Source organism: Oryctolagus cuniculus, chromosome 1 (genome assembly GCF_051225735.1).
Source record: "Oryctolagus cuniculus isolate XC-2025 breed Fujian yellow rabbit chromosome 1, ASM5122573v1, whole genome shotgun sequence".
NCBI classification, from domain to species: domain Eukaryota; kingdom Metazoa; phylum Chordata; class Mammalia; order Lagomorpha; family Leporidae; genus Oryctolagus; species Oryctolagus cuniculus.
Window position 1 is genome coordinate 158,366,817 of NC_142867.1, and position 16,083 is coordinate 158,382,899.

The 16,083-nt window shown below is 40.6% G+C and overlaps 1 protein-coding gene across 3 annotated transcripts in view; it reads left to right on the forward strand.

Moving 5' to 3' along the window:
• The window catches only part of ABHD17B (abhydrolase domain containing 17B, depalmitoylase), a 39,089-nt gene extending 29,232 nt beyond the window's left edge, over nt 1-9,857 (forward strand). For all 3 annotated transcript variants that reach the window (XM_002708204.6, XM_051858763.3, XM_070050769.2), the window contains 2 exons: nt 4,610-4,789; nt 8,310-9,857. In XM_002708204.6, the coding sequence (XP_002708250.1) occupies nt 4,610-4,789; nt 8,310-8,529 (400 nt within the window). In that variant the 3' untranslated portion in view covers nt 8,530-9,857. The remainder of the gene's footprint in view (nt 1-4,609; nt 4,790-8,309) is intronic.
• The last annotated feature ends 6,226 nt before the right edge of the window (nt 9,858-16,083 follow it).

The window sequence follows — 16,083 nt, forward strand, 5'->3', positions numbered from 1 at the left end:
GGGTGGATAAAGCCACTGCCTTCAGTGCTGGCATCCCCTATGGGCGCCAGTTTGAGTGCTGGCTGCTCCACTTCCAATCGAGCTTTCTGCTGTGGCCTGGGAAAGCAGTAAAAGATGGCCCAATGGTCGGCGCCGCGGCTCACTAGGCTAATCCGCCGCCTTGCGGCGCCGGCACACCGGGTTCTAGTCCCGGTCGGGGCACCGGATTCTGTCCCGGTTGCCCCTCTTCCAGGCCAGCTCTCTGCTGTGGCCCGGGAGTGCAGTGGACGATGGCCCGAGTACTTGGGCCCTGCACCCCATGGGAGACCAGGATAAGTACCTGGCTCCTGCCATCAGATCAGCGCGGTGCGCCGGCCGCAGCACGCCAGCCGCGGTGGCCATTGGAGGGTGAACCAACGGCAAAGGAAGACCTTTCTCTCTGTCTCTCTCTCTCACTGTCCACTCTGCCTGACAAAAAAAAAAAAAATGGCCCAAGTGCTTGGGCCCCTGCACCCATATGGGAGACCCAGAAGAAACTCCTGGCCCCTGGGGTCGGATCGGTGTAGCTCCGACCATTTTGGCCAATTGGAGAATGAACCAGTGGATGGAAGACCCTCCCCGCCCCAGCCTCTCCTCTCCCATGTAACTCTGACTTTCAAATAAATAAATTTAGAAAAAAAAAAAGTTCATGGGAAAATGATAAAAATGATTGTTTATGGACAGAATTTGTTGTACTGGTTAAAATGCCACTTGGAATGCCCTCATCCCATATCATAGTACCTGAGTTTGCATCCTAGTTCCATCTCCTAACTTCAGCTTCTTGCTAATGCAGATGCTGGGAGGCATTAGGAGATGCTGAGGTAGCTGGGTAGCTCCCAGTTTTAGCCTGGCCCAGCTCTGGCCACTGTGGCTATTTGGAGAATGAGCCAGCAGATAGGAGGTTCTCTCCCTGCCCCTCCCTCTCTCCCTTCTCCTCTCTCTTTTTCTCTTTGTCATCTAAATAAATGAAAGAATTTAAATCTTAAGGATAAATTGTTTCCAAACTATCCCTTCACTTCCTAAAATCTCTTTTAGAAAATACTAATTGATAAAATTTAAAACTGCTTTAAGGTCAGACATTTGACCTTGTGGTTAAAACCATGGGTAAGCTGATCAGCTGTTAAGATTACAGAGTACAGGCTGGCGCCGCGGCTCACTAGGCTAATCCTCCGCCTTGCGGTGCCGGCACACCGGGTTCTAGTCCCGGTCAGGGCGCCGGATTCTGTCCCAGTTGCCCCTCTTCCAGGCCAACTCTCTGCTGTGGCCCGGGAGTGCAGTGGAGGATGGCCCAAGTGCTTGGGCTCTGCACCCCATGGGAGACCAGGATAAGTACCTGGCTCCTGCCATCGGATCAGCGCGGTGCGCCAGCCGCGGTGGCCATTGGAGGGTGAACCAACGGCCAAGGAAGACCTTTCTCTCTGTCTCTCTCTCTCACTGTCCACTCTGCCTGTCAAAAAAAATAAATAAATAAAAAAAGATTACAGAGTACTTGGGTTTGAACTCTGGTTCTAACTCCCAGCTTCCTGCTGATAGAGACCCTACTGGAGGTAGCAAATGACGGCTTAAGTAGTTGCATCCCTGCCACCTAAGTGGTAGACCTGGATTCAGTTCCCAGCTCCCAGCTTCAGCCTGACCCAGCCCTAGCCATTGTGGGCATTTGGGAAGTGAACCAGCAAATGGGGCTCTGTTCTTAGATGTCTCTGTCTCTCATTGTTTTTCCTTGCCTCTCAAATAATAAAAAATTAAAAATAAGTAACTATAGCTTCAGCTATGCTGATATCAAGTCTATCAGACCTTAAAGCAGGCACACAAACCAAAAAACGAGTTACTCACTTTCCAGAATCAACCAAATGTAACTCAGGAGCATTGTAATACTTTTTAAATATTAGCTTTATTAAGGTACAGTTTGTATACCATAAAGTTGATATTCATAAGCTTAATTTAAATAATAAAAGGCCGGCTACGCGGCTCACTAGGCTAATCCTCTGCCTGCAGCGCCGGCACACCGGGTTCTAGTCCCAGTTGGGGCGCCGGATTCTGTCCCGGTTGCCCCTCTTCCAGGCCAGCTCTCTGCTGTGGCCAGGGAGTACAGTGGAGGATGGCCCAAGTGCTTGGGCCCTGCACCCCATGGGAGACCAGGAAAAGCACCTGGCTCCTGGCTCCTGCCATTGGATCAGCGCGGTGCGCCGGCCGCAGCAGCCATTGGAGGGTGAACCAACGGCAAAAGGAAGACCTTTCTCTCTGTCTCTCTCTCTCACTGTCCACTCTGCCTGTCAAAAAAAAAAAAAAAAAAAAATTTTAAATAATATAGCTCCAAGGGTACGAAGATAAGAGTCTATTGTTAGTGTTTCCTAGTAATACAGAAATATAACTGTATTCAACTAAAACATCAATATTCAGGCCAGAGCCATGGTGCAGTAGGTTAATCCTCTACCTGTGGTGCCGGCATCCCATATGAATGCCAGTTCTAGTCCCAGCTGCTCCTCTTCCAGTTCAGCTCTGTGCTATGTGGCCTGGGAAAGCAGTAGAAGATGGCCTAAGTCCTTGGGCTCCTGCACCTGCATGGGAGACGAGGAAGAGGCTCCTGGTTTCTGGCTTTGGATCGGCATAGCTCTGGCCGTTGCGGCCATTTGAGGAGTGAACCAATAGAACGAAGACCTTTCTCTTTGTCTGTCCTCTCACTGTCTGTAACTCTACCTCTCAAATAAACAGATAAAATCTTTTTTAAAAAATCAATATTCAATTCAGTGTTCTACATCTGTGTAAAATAATTCCCTCTTATAGGTGGTCAGTTTTCCTACTTCTGCGTTTATCTTCTCAGATTTCAATTTTAATGAAACTTTCCAGAATTATTTTCTGCTTGGTTGATTTTTTTAAACACATTTGATGGGCTGTATCAATGAGGAACAAAGGCAGAGTAGACAAATTCCTAAATAATCCTCCTCATACTGTTTTAGCACTTATATTTTAGAATTTTAAACTTGGTTTTCTCTCATGTTAAGCCCTAGATACAATAAGCATAAGAAGTCTAGGGAAATTTATTTAGGTTTTCTGAGCCTCTGTCTCGTAAAGAGGTTGAGTTAAATGATCTCCAGAGTCCTTTCCAGTTTTGGAATTCTGTCATTTACTAAAATATGTGTAACTGGGGTACATGCCTTCTACTTCATTTACCTGATAAAAGTTAGCACTTCAGTAATGAAAGGGAGAAATAAATGATCATCTTAAGTATCATTTGATCTATTTTGTAGGAAAACTGTCTCTAATAAACTCAGTTTCTGAGCCTTTTTAAATGTTTTCATTTATTTTCATTTCATTTGAAAGAAAGAGATGGATATCTTGGATCCACTGGTTCATTCCCCCCAAATACCCACAATAACCAGGTCTTGGCCAGGCCAAAGCCAGGAAGCCAGGACTCCATTCAACTTTCCTGTATGGATGACAAAGACTCAAGTACTTGAGCCGTCATCTGCTGCCTCCCAAGGTAGGCAATTGCAGGAAGTAGGAATTGGAAGCACACTAGCTGGGACTGGAACTAGATACTTTGCAGGTATATCAAGCAGCAACTTAAACCACTGTGCCAAATGCCTGCCCCAGTTTCTGACCTTCCAATGGGCCAGCAGAAAATAACAAGCGTCTGGTGTTCACTATCCAGCCTTCCCCCACAGTCCTTGAGCTCTTTATCTGTGTTCTATAATGAAGAGAGTGCTGTGCTAGGAGACAGTATACCTGGGTTCTAATTATATATGTCTGTCATTAACTTACTGTGGCTTTGAACATCTGCTCATTAAGCACTCAACTAGATTAGATGGTCTCTAAAGTCCTTTTTAACTTAGGCTCTTCTGAAATTATTACTGCCTTGAGTCCTCTGATGCTTTAGTGGCAGCTGCTGCTGCTGCTCTAGAGCCTTGTCTTTGCTGGTTTATCCCAAAACCCATAGTTGACACCAACAAAGTTGATACCTAGCTAACAGCAGTCATGCAGCATGAAGAGTTATGCTGATACTACAAATGTCCATTCTCCAAATTTCCTCATGCCTATGAAGTATGTACAGTTTGATCTGTTAAAAAGGCTGGGACAGGCATGCAGTGCAGTTGGGTCATCTACATCCTTTATTCCAGTACCTGTTTGCCAGTCCTAGCTATTCTGCTTCCTGCTTACGCTGGCTCTAGAAGGTAGCAGGTGATGGCTCAAGTGCTCGGGAACCTGCCATCCACATAGGAGATCCTGGATGAGTTCTGGGGTCCTGGTTTTATTTGGCCCACCCCTTGCTGTTGTGTGTTGTGTGTACTTGAGGAGTGAATAAGCAGATGGGAGATAGTTTATGTGCTCTCTGTCTTTCAAATAAATATACTAGGTTGAATTATTGTAACATAACAAATTACTTAATAAATTTATTTCTTAAGATTGAAATTTTAAAAGACCTGAGCAATTATTTTTCAAGAAGTTGAAAGTGAAAGAGATTTAAAAAAATCTGAGAATAGGGATTATTTTTTAGCATTGAAAATGATGGTAACAGTTCAGAAACTTAAATTTTTAAATGTAAATTCACTGACATTATCTTAAATCATTTTTTAACTTCTAAATTTTGTAGGTATGGCATTCGCCCTGAAAATGTGATTATATATGGCCAAAGTATAGGGACAGTACCATCTGTGGATCTTGCTGCTCGGTATGAGAGTGCTGCTGTTATTCTTCATTCTCCTTTGACCTCAGGAATGCGGGTTGCTTTTCCTGATACCAAGAAGACCTACTGTTTTGATGCATTCCCAAAGTAAGTAGCAATACTCAAAGCAGTTTACTTGTAGGCAGAATTTTTTTTTCCTATCACTTAAGGTATTTTTAAAACTGTCTCAGCCATGAGCTTCTATTTTATATATATTATCCTCTAGAAATTGTGAAAAGTTAATTTTAAGAAAGTGTTGACAGGTGACCAGTCAAAAGGCTGAAATGTTTATGTAATAGTAATTCAGATGGAAAATACTAAGGGCCTGTATTACAGGCAATGGTACCACTATTGGAAACAAGGGAATGAATTTGAGAAATAAAATAGGCAGAACTTGTGTCAGTCTGGATGTGAGGTGCCAAAGAGAAGAACTTGAATATAACTCCTGGGTTTCTGCCTTGAGCTGCTAATGGATGATGATAGTGTTCAATGACACATAATACTGGGGGAGAGGAACAAGAAGAAAACTTCATAAATGATATCTAGTTCATGATTTCTAATTTACAAAAGAAGTGCATTGCAAAATGAGTTTGTATTGCCACAGTAAAGTCTACAGACATACAATATTAGATAGATTAGAAAGAAGGACAGCTACTGCTCCTCATACTTCTCAAGGTAAAAGGTAATTCCCACCTGCTCTTCTTCATAGTTGGAAAAACTTGATGGCCCATTTTTCTCAAAGAAAGAACATGGCAAATTTCAGCCGTCCTTTTCCCCAGTCTCAGCAATACAAAGATTTTTTTGTGAATGACAAGACAAAAGCGATGACATCAGTTGGGTCTTTATAAGAATAGCAAGACTCTTTGTTATGGGGTGGCAGGTTCAGGTTCTTGTCAACCATGCAAGAATAAATTCAAATAAAAGATGTGCATAAAGTTGGCCAGCGCTGCAGCTCACTTGGCTAATCTTCCGCGTGCAGCACCGGCACCACGGGTTCTAGTCCCGATTGGGATGCCAGATTCTGTCCCAGTTGCTCCTCTTCCAGTCCAGCTCTCTACTGTGGCCCGGGAAGGCAGTAGAGGATGGCCCAAGTGCTTGGGCCCTGCACCTGCATGGGAGACCAGGAGGAAGCACCTGGCTCCTGGCTTTGGATCAGCGCAGTGCACCAGGCATGGTGGCCATTTGGGGGCTGAACCAACAGAAGGAAGACCTTTCTCTCTGTCTCTCTCTCTCTCACTGTCTAACTCTGCCTGCCCAAAAAAAAAGGTACATAAAGTCAGCAGAAAAGTAAGATTAGACATAGGTATTGGTGATTGGTGCCTGGAATTAGGCATAATTAAAAAAGGGGCGACACTTGAGTACTGCCTATTTCTTTGCCCCTTTTTGGAAGTCTCAGTGTCCATTGCATCAGGAGCAACAGGGACATTGGTGTGTGGGCCAAAATTTTATTACAGTGACATAGTAAACTAAAAATCATCACAGGGATACAGTCATATTGTGTGATTTTAGCTGCACCAGTTCCAAGCAGTGTAACCATGGAAGCTGCAGTTTCCCACTGAATGGAAATAAGGGGCTTGGGCAATGCAGGTGAGGCTGCACAGCAAGGTCCTGGGAAATCTGATCTCTTCCTTGATAGCTACTTCCCTAGCTACATCATTTTAAAAAAAGAAAAAAAAGGTTTTCATCACTAGCCAGTAGAGGAGGAAGTTTGGAGAAGTTCCTGGGAGTATATGATCATATCACTAGAATCAGCTATGGGTTTATTTTTGTTTCATGTGGTAATAGCCATATTTAAGTTTCAATTCCTCTGCTTTGAACATCTTTCTGACAAACAATACAATGTAGTATATTGCCTAACAAAATACAGACTTAAATTAGTATTTTACTGATTGATTTTCATTTTATTCTCATTTTATAGTTGTTACGTCGCATCCTCTAAGAATTTTTTTCTTAAAGAGTCGTTTTGTATGATTTCATCTGGGTAGCTTCTGTCTCCTCCAAGTTACTGTTTTAAAGATTGTGTTTATGGAATGTGGGGTGTAGCTTAGTGGCCAAGACACCCAAGTTAACAGATAATACCTGGGTTCATGTCCTGGCTATGGTTTCCTATTCCAGCTTCCTATTAATGCAGGCCCTGGGAGGCAGCAGGTGATGGCTCAAGTTCCTGCCACTCACATGGGAGACCTGGACTGAGTTTCCAACTCCCAGATTTCCCATTGCTAGCATTTCACAAACGAACCAGAAGATGGGAACTCTGTCTGCCTCTCAAATAATTTTTTAAAGTAATTTTTAAAATGTTTTAATTTGCTTTATCTGTATTTTATATTTGAAGTGTTCTACTCTGATGATAATAATTTTTTTGTAGAGATTTTAGTTATCTCTTTGAGAGAGTTACAGATAGAGAGAGGGAGAGACAGAGAGAAATCTTCCAACCACTGGTTCACTCCCCAAATGGCCACAATGGCTGGAGCTGGGCCAATCTGAATCCAGGAGTCAAGAGTTTCTTCCAGATCTCCCATGTGGGTGCAGAGGCCTAAGCACTTGGGCCATCTTCCACTGCTTTCCCAGGCCATGAGTAGAGAGTTGGATCAGAAGAGGAGCAGCCAGGACACAAACCAGTGCCCATATGGGATGCCGGCACTGCAGGTGGAGGCTTAGCTTGCAATGCCACAGTGCCAGTCCTGTGGTAATAATTCTTGGTTGTCTACTCATATGATATGTATGAGTGGAGAACTAAAGAGCTGATCTAACACAAGGAAGGCTCTTTTTAAAGCTCTCCATTAAGGAGGATGAAGGCAGTTAGCCCAGCTTCTTGGTAGCTAAGTCAGAAAATGTATTCATAGTAGCCAATATGTGTTTCCTAGATCTCTGTGTTTCCTATGCCCAAACTACTGTCTGAATCCACAGAACCCAAAGTTTTGGAGGAAGGCATTTACTGAGCTGCATAAGGAGACAGAAGGTACCTAGGGAAGAATGCCCTATTTCTTAAAAAGAACAAATCCCATATGTTTCAGTCACCGGCCTACATCCCTAGGGAATTCTTTGGCCTTCTAGGGTATTCTGTGGTATAAATTGCATTGGTTTTTCAGTTTGCTTTCTATCTGCTTAAAATTGTGTTTTTTCCTATCATTTTAATCAGCTCCACATTTCATTTGCTTTCCAGCCTCAAAATTTTATCTTTTATTACATTCTTCAGTTGTGGTGAGTTTATACCCTCCGTAACCACCACCAACCCCCCCAAAAAATCTTTTTGCTGTCATTTTCGTTAAGATGAAGAGGAGAAATAGAAAGTGAAGGAGTCAGCATGGATTTGAAATGGTTCTTAGTTTCCACCTCTCCTTGAAGCTATGTTCTCTGTGCTAAGAATCAACATTATTGAAAGGTGCATGGTGGCATTGAGTGATTATATCCAAGACAGAAATGCCTGAAGGTAACTATCTTAGACAGCCTTAGTGATAAAACATATGTAAGAAGCAATTTTTGAATCTTGAAATCCAAGAGACACCCATCCTTTCTAAACTGATTCACACAGTTCTGTTTGACTTTTCTGCCCAGTATAGCACACAAGAAAATGTGTTTTATGTAATTAATGTATTGATTCCTGTTTTCCCTTTCACTTTCCCGACAGCATTGACAAAATCTCTAAGATAACCTCTCCAGTATTAATAATTCATGGGACTGAAGATGAAGTCATTGACTTTTCACATGGCCTCGCATTGTTTGAGCGTTGCCAAAGACCTGTGGAGCCTCTGTGGGTTGAAGGTGCAGGTCACAATGATGTGGAACTTTACGGACAGTACCTTGAAAGGTTGAAACAGTTTGTGTCACAGGAACTGGTAAATTTGTAAAATACTCTGTAAATTTGCATACTGGTTTTTCTTTTCATGCTGAACTGCACTCTTTGGTAAATGAAGTAAAACCTGAAGGTTTTGTTTGCAAATCATGTCAGTTGCCTTTATAAATGTACAGGTAATGATTTGTTAACACACTTAATGAAGGTTTTAATTACCAAACTAGAAACTGGAAATAACAGTATCATGCAGTCAGGCTATAATTTATATTTTTTCTGTGAATTTTTTTTTAAACATCAGGATGAGTACTGTATGAAATTTTAATTAATTCTATAAAATTAAATGCTGTAAAAGTATTGCCAAATGCTTTTGCATATCAGAAACAAATTTATAAATATTTTTAAGACATCTCAATGTACTAAATCTTATCCTGGTATACAAATGTAATATTCTTTCAAAAAGAAAAAACCTATGTCAAGTAATTCAAGTACAAGTACTCAGAATAGAATAAAGTATAAAAAAAAAAGAAAACATGCAAGTTAAATAGAGTTGACCTAAACCCTGTTGTACAGGGATACAGGTATAAATGGTTATTTTATTGTAAAATACATTGAATTTTCTGTATTCTCTGGTTCCAATCATACATTTATCCTTTAAAAAATGATGTAAGTCTTAATTTTTATTCCAGCTGTTAATTTACCAATTAGTTACCTTGTAAATGAGAAGTCAAAATAGCACCAAATTTTAACTAGTTTTGATTTATAAGTTTGGTACTATGAAGCAACTACTTAAAAATTGTCATTTTCATTTTCGAAGGCATTTAGAGCTTCAAGAATGATTTTGTATGCAATGTTGTTTTAAAGTTTAACTAACCTTGTAGAATTGTAGTACTGTTCATTATGTGAAAACCTGGAAGCCCTTTAGTTGTTCTTAAAGACCACAAACAGACTGGTTTTGGTCCCTTTTCACTTTGGCTATTTCTAAGACTAGGGCCTACTGTTTTGAATTACCATGATTCACTCCTAGATGCAGGAGACAAGAAAATATTTAATTCATAACTTTTATATTAACCAGTATAGTAAAAAATAAAGCTCACACACAAAAACTAAGTTGCCTTCCCTTGAATGAATTCTGCCTGACTAAACTAATGAAAGAAAAATAAAAATAAAATTAACGGTATGTAGTCTAATCTGTAAATGAATGAATATTGAAATAATACACACTGTGGATATATTTTAAGGCCTTACGTAGTTTTAATTGTTCTGCTTGTTCTGTGGTTATGTCTAAGACTATAGTATATGATTTTCTTCAAAGTATATCAAGTATTGTGAATGCTTTGGTTCAGATGTGTCAAATTAACAGTAAAGCAACAAATATAACACTCAGTTCTGTTGTTTGCATTCTTGAACACTCCCCACTCCCTCACCAGAAAGAATGAAAAAATTACCAGTGATCTTTTTCCATAACTTCATCTGGAGAGGTTTCTCTTTCTCTAGATTGTCTTAGAATCTATCGTCTCTTCTTTATATGACATAGAACCAAGGTTTAGCTAAATGTTTTCTTTGATTACCTAGGGAAATCTCAGTACTCATCATACTACTTCAGTATTCATTAATTTGTTCAAATATTTATTGAATATCTGAATCATGCAAAACCCTGTGCTGGGTAAATATAGGCATAAACCATGGGCTCCTAGACTTCACAGTATCACTGCGGAGCAACACTGCACAAATATACTATTTTGAGGAGGGCTGAAGGAATGGGCAAAAAGTACTCTTGGACTGGGAATGTGGGGGAGTGAGGCAGGCAAGGAAAAGTCACACAAAGAAGTGGTGTTTGAACTGAGCCTTGAAAGAAGACTAAATTATCCAGATCTGTGTGGCCTAAGAAAAATATTCCTATCTGAGGGGAACAGAATATGAAAGCCTAGAGAAAGGAAAGTGCATTTGAAGTAGAAGACTGACCAAAGATCAAGGGGAAAAGATGCCACAGGGATGGACTTGGGTACAAGGCAGTTAGTGGCACAACCATAGATGGCATCCTGGAACCTGATCTTTATTCTAGAAACAATAGAAATCATTAATAGAATTATGAAACTGTCACAATAATAGATGAAAAAATTCTGTAGATATCTGCTTGCCGGAAACTACCTATTCTTAAGTTGTTGAAAATACATCACAAAAAAACAACGTGTGAAGTGTTAGACAAACCACATTTGCAAGATTAATTTTATCTCAGGATGCAATGAAAAGGTAGTCTCAAATTAGAGCAAACCCTGGGGCCAGTATTGTGGTGTGACGGGTTTAGGCTGTCACCTGCGATGCCAACATCCCAAATGAGCATTTCCAGTCTAACTCCTTCCTAATGTGCTTGGGAAAGTAGTGGAGGATGGCCTGAGTGCCACCCACATCAGAGACCCAGATGGTATTCCAGGCTCCTGGTTTTGGCCTGACCCAGCCCTGGCCCTTGTGGCCATTTGGGGAGTGAACCAGTGGAAGAAGATCTCTCTGTAACTCTGCATTTCAAATAAATAAGGTAATTTTTTTTGTTTTGTTTTTACCATATGGGAAAAGATTCATTGTGAATATTTAGTAAAATAAGATATGTACATCACATAGTATGTTGGTATACCATAGGATATTAATAAGTTCCCCAAGACTTGCCAGCTTGTGATACAGGTGATCTCATTAACAAAATAATCAACAAATACTTAAGCCTTTTCTTATTCTTTAGTAAAACATTTTCCATTAAGTGTTGTGAAAAATGTAAAGAAATATCAAACATAATCCTTAATTTCTACTGACCACTATGGCAGCTAATATCTAATTGGCATTAAATGTACACAAGGGACTGTTCTAAGTTCTAAAAAATTTTGGCAAATCCTGAAGTGTTTTAACAAGTTAGAGTCCCAAAAACTAAAACCTGAAGGATGTGACTCTGCATTGATAACTGCCTTCAAATATTTGAGAGGCATCTACAATTTACTCTTTTTGGTTCTCAGAGCAGGACTAGGAAAAAGTTAAAAAACGGCAGGTTATAGTTTAAGAAAGAACATTATGGTTATTTGTCCACCAAAGAAAGATTGCCTCCCAAGGATTTATGAGCATCTTATCACTAGAGAGAAGCAAAAACTGAGTGACACTTGTGATGCCTCAGAAGAAATTCTAGATCTAAATGGTTGTTGAACTAAATGTACTGTGTATGTAGGGCCTTTGTATTCCATTAAGATTTCTCCTACATAACTCCTCAGAACATTGCTTGCAATATGGTTTCTAGAAGACAGTGTGATACAGAATTGAACTTTCAATCAGAGCTGAACTTTCAGCTGACACTGACCCTGGACACGTCTCTGAATTTGTTTCCTCGCTAGAAATGAAGCGATTAGACTGAGTGATATACCTTACATGTCTAATATGTGAAAATCTCTGTCTTGTTCACTGTAATGGTTCATAAATTTTCAGCGTTGGCTATAGTAATACCAAGTGGCTTGTTTTGATGTTTTGATTTTTGTGCATACCAGTATGATATTTGGAATTTTTGGCTCCAGCCATCTCCTACAAACAAAAAAGCAAAATGGTCGGTAAGAACTATCTTTAACACACAGAGAGATCGATCTTCATCTTGTGGTTCACTCTCCCAGATGCCCGCAACAGCCAAGGCTAGGTCAGGCTGAAGCTAGGAACCTGGAAAAACATCCAAGTTGCCCATGTAGGTGACAGAAACTCAATTACTGGGCCTTCATCTGCTGCTTCCCAGGATGCATTAGCAGAAGTGGAACAACATGGACTTCAACTTGTGTTCCGATGTGGGCATCCCAATTGACACATCCCACTATGCTACAATACCTGCCCCTTTTCCAGACTTAAAGGCATATATGCCAGTTCTGTATTTTACTAAAAATTATCAAACATGGTAGATTGTATTTCTTGATAATTTCTATAAACATGTATAGGTGTTACTTTTAAGAGAGCCTAATGGGGTGAACATTTGGGGTAGAAATGACATAAGATGCCATTTATTTGAAAGAGTTACAGAGGGGCAGAGGAAGAGGGGGAGAGAGTGGATTTCCATCTGCTGGTTCACTCCCCAACTGGCCGCAATGGCCGTAGCTGGGCCAGGCCAAAGCCAGGAGCCTGAAGCTTCTTCCTGGCCTCCCACACAGGTGCAAAGGCCCAAGGACTTGGGCCATCTTCCTACTGCTTTCCCAGGCAATTGCTGAGAGCTGGATAGGAAGTGGACTCGAACTGGCACCTATAAGGGATGCCGGCACTGTAGCCGGCAGTTTTACCCACTACGCCACAGTACCGGCCCCATAAGATGCCATTTTGGATATCTGTGTCCTACAGTGGACTGTCTGGATTCAATCGTTGGCTCTGGTTCTTGATTCTTGCTTCCTGCTAGTGTGGACCTTAGGAGGCCACAGTGGTGGTTCAGGTGGTTGGGATCCTGCCACTCGCATAGGTGATCTGGATTGGGTTTCCAGCTTCAGCCTCCAACCATTGCTGACACTTGGGCAGAGGGCCATGGTGGGGGCTCTCTCTCCTATCTCTACCCCTCAGCTTAATTTTTAAAAGAAAAATTGATAAATGAAAGTGAATTTTAGAAATTATAAACTGATGGCAGTTGTCATGTAAGTAATATTCTTGATGTGCTTTGATAGTCTATATGATAAAAAAAAAAAAAAGAGGAACTTTGCATTAAAAGATCTATGTAGGGGCCAGTACTGTGGCATAGTGGTTAAAGCTGCTGCCTGTAGTGCCAGCATCTCATATGGGCACTGGTTCGAGTTCGGCTGCTCTACTTCCCATCTCTGCTATGGCCTGGGAAAGCAGTACAAGATGGCCCAAGTCTTTGGGCCCCAGTACCTGCATGGGAGACCCGGAAAAAGCTCCTGGGCTCCTGGCTTCGGATCGGCCCAGCTCTGGCCGTTGCAGCCATCTGGAGAGTGAACCAGCAGATGGAAGACCTCGCTTGCTTGCTTTCTCTCTCTCTCCCTCTCTCTTTCGCCACCTCTGCCTGTCTGTAACTCTGCCTTTCAAATTAATACATATTTTTTTAAAAAGATATTACGTAATGTTAGCTAATAAAATCATTTAAGATTTTAAAGATAATGTAAACTAATCTCATTTTACAGGTGCAGAAACAAGCCCAAAGGAGGGAAATGACTTTTCTAAATCTCCAGTTTTGTCAGTATTAGTGGATCCCATTATTTTGTTACATTTATCTAGAGTAATATACCAGTGATCCTTTTGAACTGTAATATAGCATATTTATTTTCTCTCCAGTGTTAGTCATTTTAATTGTATTAACAGTTCCTAGCTTATTCATCAGCTTGTTTTTCACTGAATAATAAAATGATAGGTTGTACTTTACACATCTCTAAAATTAGTGATTTGTGTATTTAAAGTTTAACACTAATTTTCCTAGGCACACTAACAGCTTTGAATATGTGTCAGAACCTAGTGAAGGTAGTAACCATGGGCACATGAATAAACTATCAAATGTTTACTTCAGCAATCCCTTTTGATTATAACATGCTGAGAATAAGTAATTACATTGAAAATAAAGTATCAAAGTACTTACTACTACTTTGCTTTTAGTTTGTTCCTTTGGCTTAAAACAGGCAATATATTCAAATAATATAGCATGTTACATTTTAATAAGAGTGAACACCATAAATGTCCAATAACCAAAATTAATTTATGCATATGCAGAGAAGGCACTCGTGTGCCACATCTCAGTGGATTGTGCCTCTTTCTGAATATTTGAATGAATAATACTAAGGAAGGAAGGAAACAGTTCCAGCCTGGAAATCTCTCACTAGATATCAGAGTTAAAAACAAAGCAGGAAGTAAAGAATAGAATCTTTGCAAATGCCAGTGAGCTGAAAGCTGTTATATGAAGCTAGGTGGACTTGAAATCGTTATAATCCCTCTCTCTTACTTCCTTGTGTAGGCCATGTCCTGGAAGTGGCTGATACAGTTACTGCACTTCTCGAAAAAAGTTTTAATATCGTGCTTTAAGAAATGAGATTCTTTTATAAGAAAAGTAGTGGAAAATGCCATTTTAAAATAATGTATGACTTTTTATCTGATGATAAAGGGCAAATTTCAGCTATTGTAGCACTTGATTAATTCAGAATTAAAATTTTCTTTCCAAGGTAAGTGCTTAAGGCAGGATATTGATTTTGAGGTAGGTAGGATAGTAGATTGGTTTATGGATATAGGGGTGTTAGGTAGGAAGTCACAAATGAGCTTATATGTGTATGACAAAGGCCTAAGGAGTTGACATCTAGGTCCAGCATCCACATCTCAAAGTCATCCCGATAACTTTCCAGGTGCAGCCCAATATCTGCACTTCAAATGCCCTGCCTCTTCTATCCCCCGCCCCACCATCGATAACCATCCTTCCTCTAACCGGGGCAACGCCTGCCAGGCTTCCCTCTGTCTGATAACTTCAGTGGGAAAACTCAGAAAGGAATTTTTCATATTTACATCCAAAAAGTCCTTTGTTCGGGAGGAGGAGAAGGAGAAGGGGAAGGGAAGGCAAGACCCATCCCCTTAAAAACCCCGGCCTCAACCGGACTGTGCGCTCAGCCCTCTGCCTCTCTGCTGAGCTGCCCGCCTGGCCTGCCCAGGTGTATTCTCTCCACTCAACCATGTAACCTCGCTCTCCCCAAGTCTGAACCACTCTCTCAGGTTCTGTCTGGAGAGGTGCCCATCCGTTCTTATGGATGTCCCTACCCTAATAAACCTTGCTATTTTGCTTTCCACTATTCTCTGTCTCACGCCTGAATTCTTTCTTGCGGGAAGACAAGAACCCTGCCTTCTCCAGTAACAGGGGCACCTGAATCAAAATGCTTTAATGTACTGTTCCTTTACAAACTACCTATTAAGTATAGATTTATAAAGTCTAAATCAAAACTTAAAATTTGCACTAAGAATTTTAAATGAAACTTGTGTTTGTGTGTAAGCACCTAGTCACTTGGGCAAAGTGAGAGGCCATATATATGATTTTAGCAAAGTAAGAGATTTTGATTGTTTTTTCAAGAAAGTCTGAGGATTGGGCTCCAAGCTTTCTAGGTCCACCAACAGAAAATAGAATGGGTAGGAAGGAGAGAAATGGCTCATATATATACCTGAATACCATCAAGAATAATTAAGCATTCTGAAATACCCTGTGTAATACTAAGCAAAAAAGTATATAAATGATTATGCCTCTTTAAAATGAAATGTGAATGCTTATGGAATAACACTAAAATGGAATGCTTAGAATGAGAAAATGGGTCATCAAGAGGATAGAATCATGGATGAGCACTTTCTTTTTATTACATTTGTGTTGCTGTGGCATTTTTTATTATTAAAAAATAAGTTTATAAAAGCAAAAACCTGGTTCTTCACTGGTTCCTGGTTTTTTTTTGTCAGGAACTGGTTTCCAGAATCTGGGACAGATAAAGGACAAGTAACTCTTAATGTATTTTTAGCCTGCCTTTCAGCAGCCAGTAAGAATAACCAATTCACTCTGAATAGCAAGTGAATTGTTTACTATCTGAAACTTACCCTCATGATACTACTTATTACACATTTATTAATGTTACAGATCCAACAATGC